The sequence below is a fragment of the Papaver somniferum genome, chromosome 10, assembly GCF_003573695.1.
Source record: "Papaver somniferum cultivar HN1 chromosome 10, ASM357369v1, whole genome shotgun sequence".
In the NCBI taxonomy this organism is placed as follows: domain Eukaryota; kingdom Viridiplantae; phylum Streptophyta; class Magnoliopsida; order Ranunculales; family Papaveraceae; genus Papaver; species Papaver somniferum.
In genome coordinates this window covers 31,241,326-31,248,273 of record NC_039367.1, presented here as the reverse complement: position 1 = coordinate 31,248,273, position 6,948 = coordinate 31,241,326, and the positions used below count along the sequence as shown (strand labels likewise).

The 6,948-nt window shown below is 37.4% G+C and overlaps 1 protein-coding gene across 1 annotated transcript; it reads left to right on the top strand.

The window, feature by feature from the left end:
- Positions 1–434: 434 nt before the first annotated feature.
- LOC113318226 (glycosyltransferase family 92 protein RCOM_0530710-like) lies at positions 435–2,963 on the top strand. Its single transcript, XM_026566360.1, has one exon. The coding sequence runs from the start codon at positions 923–925 to the stop codon at positions 2,756–2,758; it is 1,836 nt and encodes a 611-aa protein (XP_026422145.1). The 5' UTR covers positions 435–922; the 3' UTR covers positions 2,759–2,963.
- The last annotated feature ends 3,985 nt before the right edge of the window (positions 2,964–6,948 follow it).

The following is a 6,948-nucleotide window of genomic DNA, read 5'->3' as shown; positions in this document are numbered from 1 at the left end:
CTGTCTGAAACCTCCACGGTAAAGACTATGAATCTATGATACTTCCATTTGTTTCTAGTCTAGGTTAGCAAGTTGAATAGAATTGTTCTTCCATATAAGGTGGAACCCACCGGCCAAATAAAAGCCACTACTACCGACAACAAATTGCTCCACTCCGATATCAAACGTGGTCCCACTTAACAAACCTACCAGTCTACCATGCCAAGTATGGTCCCACTGTTCCACCCCAGTCCCGGCGGAAACACTTCCATTTATATCGTGGGTTTGCCGTGCCAATACGGCACCGTATCACTGGTATCGTATCGTATCCGTATACACATACGGCTGTAATGACAATCATTAGGGCGTCGATAAAGGAGATAATGCTCCACAGTCCACACTCCACCATTATTCTCCCCCATTAAAACATTCCATAATCATGTTTAAGAAAGAAAAAAAAAAACGTTTTTTTAATCAACCACCTCTGTTTCCTAAATAAAACATCTTAATTTTTAGTAATTTATACAACAACCAATAGTCTTCTTAAAACTACAGTCCAATTTTTCGTAAGAAATTCCAAAAAAGATTACATTTTTTTGTTTTTTGGACACCCCTCTGTTTCTCTCTCTGTCTATTTCACTTTCTGTAGACTCTCTGTTTTTCTTCTCTCTCTCTTTTTTTTCTTTCTATTCTATAGTACCCCATTAACAGAGTATGTTCTGTAATAACTAAACTTGCAGAGACGAACCCCAAAAATCAAACTTAATTGCTGTACTTGTTTCCTTTTCTTCTTCTTTTTCTGGGTTTGTTTCAGTGATTTTTTCAGATCCCCCCCCTAGTTTGCTTATCACCATAACTTCTTCTACTGTTTGTATATACATAAGTGAGGAGATAGAAGAAGAGATAGATCTATCTATTTATAAAGTTACCATCTTTGGAAAAAATGGATATTGAAAAGCGGCGGAAACGAAAACTATTAGTGATTTCAACTTCATCATCACCGTCATCAACTTCGTTTCTTCCATCTCAATTTAGTTTCTGTGTTTCATTAAGATGGTGGTCACTTTTGATTTTCTCATTCTTTGCTTTTCTCTTCTTATTAGATGGTCCTCCATTTAGATCCCAGTATGTTTTGTTTCATCCACATCCCGGTCGTTCTTTATCATCATCATCAGCAGCAGTAAATTCGAATTCTGGGTTTGATTTTTTTAAGTTCAACATTGAAGATCGAGTTGTTTTTCCAGACCATGTTTTATTGCTGTTCACTAATAGAAGAAGCAACCATATGTATATGAATGGAGGAGGATTGGATTGTTTCTATAATAAAGAATTTGATAAAACCCAAGTTGTGGTTTTGCCAGCTCTATCAGTTGTTGATGATTTCGATGGGTTTAGGTCGATTGCTCGGTGCCCGTTGCCGCCGGCTAACTACTCGACTGTGGTGAATTTGCAAAGACAAGACAGTTTAATTGAAGAGGATGGGAATTCAGAGGTGAAGAAGCGTAGATTGGTATCTTCCTGGGAGAGTGTTGTGTATGAAGCTGTTTTGGATGGGGAGACAGCAGTTGTGTTTGTCAAAGGATTGGGTCTTCGGCCAGGACGAACATCCGATGCTAATCAGTTTGTTTGTAATTTCAATTGGGGAAATTCAGAGGTAAGTGATAAGTATAGTGTGAGAACAAGAGCTATTACAGCAGGGCAGGAAGTTATCAGGTGTGCATTGCCATTCAAGCTGCATCAATCTCCTGGCAAGGCTAATGGAGTTCGAATTTCAATTGGAGTTATCTCACATCATCCGCATTCTAGAGCTTCAATCAGAGGTGAGAATAATCATGTTCATTTTCTTCCTTCGGTTGCAAGGATTTCGCAGTCGAAAACTGAAGTGGAGAAGAAAGAAGAAGAAAAATACGAGCTTTGCGTGTGTACAATGGTGCGCAACCAGGCCTCCAGTATGCGTGAATGGATTAAGTATCACTCGTGGCTTGGCGTAGAACGTTGGTTTATTTATGATAATAACAGTGATGATGGAATTGAGGAGCTGATTGATGAGCTTAATCAAGAGAACCATAATATAAGAAGGCAAGTTTGGCCATGGATTAAAACCCAAGAAGCAGGATTTTCGCATTGTGCTTTGCAGGCACAGAAAGAATGCAAATGGGTTTCATTTATGGATGTTGATGAATTCTTCTACTTCCCTCTTCCGTCTGCTCGTCACCCAAGTGATTTAGGGCTTCCTGGTCGTAATTCACTGAGAAATCTGGTGGCGAATTTTTCATCTTCATCAACAATTGGGGAAATTAGAACAGCTTGTCATAGTTTTGGTCCATCTGGTTTGACAGAAATTCCTAAACAAGGAGTGACCACTGGGTACACTTGCAGGCTGCAAAGTCCTGAACGACACAAGTCCATTGTTCGCCCGGAAGTTCTGGATGATTCACTGATAAATGTTGTTCATCATTTCCATTTAAAAACAGGTCACAGATACCTCAATCTACCAATGAGCACAGCCATGATTAACCATTACAAATACCAAGTATGGGAGTCTTTTAGGGCCAAATTTTCTCGAAGAGTCGCCACTTATGTCGCTGACTGGCAAGATAGCCAGAATGAAGGGTCAAGGGATAGAGCACCCGGGCTTGGTACAGAGGCGATTGAGCCGCCAAACTGGCCACAGCAGTTCTGCCAAGTTTGGGATACAGGTCTTCGGGACTTTGTCGTAGCTAACTTGGCTGATCCCGACTCTGGGATTTTGCCATGGGAGAAGTCTCCCCCACTATAACAAAATTCTTTTGGCGGTTGCAAATCTTCTTCCTGTGTACAAGAGATCATTCATTCTTTTTTTACATTTTTTCGACTTTCTATTCATATTGGGGTTTCAGTGAGGGTATAGCTAAATAGACAGAAATACACTTTGATAGAAATGTAAATCTCTAAAGATTCATTGTTTGTGCTTATTGAATAAAACTAATTTATTAATTTTCAAATCCTCGTCTATTTATAGCAAAATAAGAATTCTTCTACAGTTTGATATTTAACATACTAGTAAAGCTTAAATCATAATAGCAATTAAACAACACAGGAAACAAGCTGGACATGAATCAGAAAGTAATCAGAGTGTCATAATGACATGTGTCATGTTTGGAAGCAGAATGTGGTGGTTGCCATCTCGCACACTCGAGTACATTTCAAAAACCAGCTATCTGGTTGTATCAAGATGTTACCCCACTGAGGGAAGTGGCAAAACAATTGTTTGGGGCAAAAAGAACTAAAGGTTTTATATTCTGAAGAGAAATAAACATCCGAGATGGAAGGCCACATCACCAGAAACTCCATTCACTTGGTTTGATCTTGAGATTCTTCTGTCCCTTCAGCGACATAAGATGAATTATTTTGAGATTCTTCCTCGCCAAGTTTCTGCCAAAAATGCAAAATTCTTAGTCAGAGATCTTGCAAGCAAATGGTAATGCAGAAGCAATTTGAGGGTCAAGTAGCAATGAAGACGTGACATGATACTTACAACAAAGCAAGATCAAATTTCTGACATTTAGAAGGCACTTGGTTTGTATAACAGACAGTTTTACAGCAAAATATTGTCAGAATCCTGTAAGATGGAACCAAGAACCTCAAAGAGTGATTTTGTTTACATTCTTACTACTATGCAAGTTGTTCATTTTTGGTGTTGTTTTCTTGGTTTCCCTTCCATTATTGGAAACATAATACAAAATATGTTTTGAAAGAAACAAACCAAAAATACAAAGAAATATAAAATGTTACTTCATTAGATTATCTATGAACTATAAATGATTGATTGAGGGAGAACAAAATACAAACAGCATGAACAACAAATAATTAATTTATTCTGTGGATAGATATATAGATGCACAGAGGACAGAAACAAAAGAAGAACTGTTCATGGCCCTAAATGAAGTATACTACCTTGTGGGTAAAGTATATCCTGGCATCACTAACCATCTAAACTCAAATGCATACATATCTAAATAGATGTCGTTATGATAATGGTCAAAAATTACCTAATGTTTTATATCATATGCTGCACCATTATTTAAGAAGATTCAACAACAAAAACTAAATTAGTGCCGAAGTTCACAACAAAAGTTCATGATAGAGTACACATATACTTTCTGTACTGATGCAGTCTTATTTACATCGAGTAGTAGTACATAATTATCATCTATCAACAGGCATCAATCGAAGAAAAAAAAATGCCATCATTTGTTTCTGACAAGGGATTATCTTGATAGATGACATAGTCGTTCAGTTGAACAAGTTGATATGTCATGTTTCAAATGTCGAAAGATTACTTTGGATCCCATTATCTAGGGAATACTTGTACCTTATTACGTGAGGAAATACACGTTAGTGACACTAAGAGGTTATCATTTTGGTTTCACAGACCTAAGGTCCTTCGTCACCTAAAAGATCATTCTCTCCTTTGATTCACAGAGATACATGACAATGCAAGCTGGTGTAAAATTCCTAGAACTTCGAATCTTTAGCATCGCGCCAGATTTACGATGAATACAAAAATTCGTAGAATAAAATTGACTGCTCAGTTTGAAATCAATTTGTCCTTTTGGGATATTAAGCAATGAGTGCCAAGGAAACATGTATGCAACTATCTGGTTTAACTAACTGTCTAATTTGCTTAAGAAAATCACGAAGAGCAACAAAGAAAAATAACGAACAACTCAACTTGGGAGTTTTTAAGGAATCCAATGCCAAAACTGTGATGAACAAAATGTTCAGAAGAGGTGAAAGATATGATGTGGAACTAAAAACTTCTTCTCCCAAAAGATAGATTTCAATTGAAATCTACCATTTGGGTAAAGAAGTCGTTGAGGCTTCTCAACAAGATAATGAAACTTGCAGCTTTACATAAGCTCGTAAGTTGGTTATCTAAGTGCCTGATAACCTTCATCATAATAAGGGGTCATTCTAGCAAGATTTGTTGTTCAGTAAAAGTACTCTATACACTTGACCAAAAGCACTTTATCAGAACTCAAAAGGATTAAACAGAAATCCGTAAGAAAAAATACTAAGCTGCTCGGTAGTATTTCGACTGCGATAGGCAAATGCCCAAATCTTAGCATTTGCCCATCCGGTTTGCCAATTTGGCTATCCCATAGTGGCACCATAATTGCCAAATTTCTGTTTCTAAGAACTCCATTTGACTTGCCCTAATAGAATTAAAGAAAAAATTTGGGGAAGAAACCAAAAGACCTGGAGACTTACTTCACAAGTGAGGAAACAGATGTTTATTAATGCAAACATCCGAGCTTTCAATCAAACTACTTCCAGTGAACTAACATCATAAAGACCAAGTATAGAGGGGATCAGTGAAAAACAAAAGAATTTGTATATACACAAAGCTTATGTAAAACTATAGCTTATGCCATGTTTACGGTTTAAAATTTTCCACCTGTACAAGAACATCTTCTACCGCTCCTCTAAGAATTCTATTTGACCTATCTGCCAATTGTAGGGTAACACTAGTGGGTTTCAAGTCACCAGGTCTTAGTTGCTCATACACAGAATATGGCAAAAGATTCATACAGGCCCCTAAATCTTGTGTTCTCCTATAGTGCAAGCAATAGTAGGACAACCAGGATCTTTGTATATGTGTGGTGTTTTCTGAGTAATAATAATAGAGCTCAGTTGTTCAGCAAGAAAAGCCTCTTACATACATTCAGATTTTTGTTTCACAGTGCATACATCTTTTAGAAACTTGTCATACGAAGGAATCTTCTTAATGCATCTAAGATGGGAATGTTAATCTTAACCTGTTTGAACACTTCTAAAATGTCATTAAGCAGGGTTCCTTTCTTACAGGGTAGTAATCTTTGAGGAATGGAGCGCGAGGAACATAAGTAGTTTCAAGTTCACCTTTTTCAGTTTCATTGGTTTCTTTTTGTGTTGAAGGAGTAATCTGCGTGATAGCGGGTGGGTTCCTATCCTGCTCTTTCTCCTTAGGATCACTAACATGGTCATCAATGATCCGAACACTTTTCAAGGCAGTAACGGCCTAGACATGATTGGACAACTTAGCACTAAAGGTGCCTACCTCAAAAGAACCCTTGGGGTTAGGCTTTGTTTGACTTGGAAACTGTCCCTTGTCTCTTTCACTTATTTGCTAGCAAGCTGACCAACTTGTGGTTCTAAGTTTGTTATGGAACTTGTGGTAGTTTGTTCTAAGTTGGTTATGGATTTTTACGTAGCCTACATAAACAAACTTATAACTTCTTCCAAGCTAGGTATTCTTTGGTTAGAAGAATCACTAGGAATGGAAGATACCACAAATACAGAATACGTAGGAGCAATTACTAAGTCGTGTGGTAGTATTGCAATCGTGATAGGCAAATGCCGAGTCTTAGCATTTTCCCAATGCCCAACCAGTTTGCCAATGTGGCCATCCTGTAGTGGTACCATAAAACTAGAAGGAATTGTTTACATTCTTACCACTATGTTGTTCATTTTGGGGTGTTGTTTTTTTGGTTTTCCCTTCCATTATAGAAAACATAATACAGAATATGTTTTGAAAGAAACAAACCAAATATACAAAAAAAATATACAATGTCACTATTTATTTTTTACTATAAACTAAATAATTGATTGAGCAGAACAGAACAAAATACAAACAGCATGAACCACAAATAATTAATTTATTCTGCGGATAGACAAATAGATGGACAGAGGACAAGAAACAAAAAAAAGAGCTGTTCACGGCCCTCAATGAAGTACTACCGCGTGGGTAGTGAAGTACTAAAGCAATATAACTTTGAATTCTAGACACGCTGAGGAAGTTCAGGTGAATATCCCAAGGAGGAAATCAAGGGCAGTTAAACAGCGACTCTAGCATTGGGATTGGGAATGTGTAAAGTGGGTCTCATTCTCTCTCTCAGATGGGATATGTTTCGGGATTTTCTCTCGATAAACATATCATTAACCGAA

Bases quoted from the DNA above. Each gene is read 5' to 3' on its own strand.
- LOC113318226 (XM_026566360.1), top strand. From the start codon at position 923: ATGGATATTGAAAAGCGGCGGAAACGAAAACTATTAGTGATTTCAACT.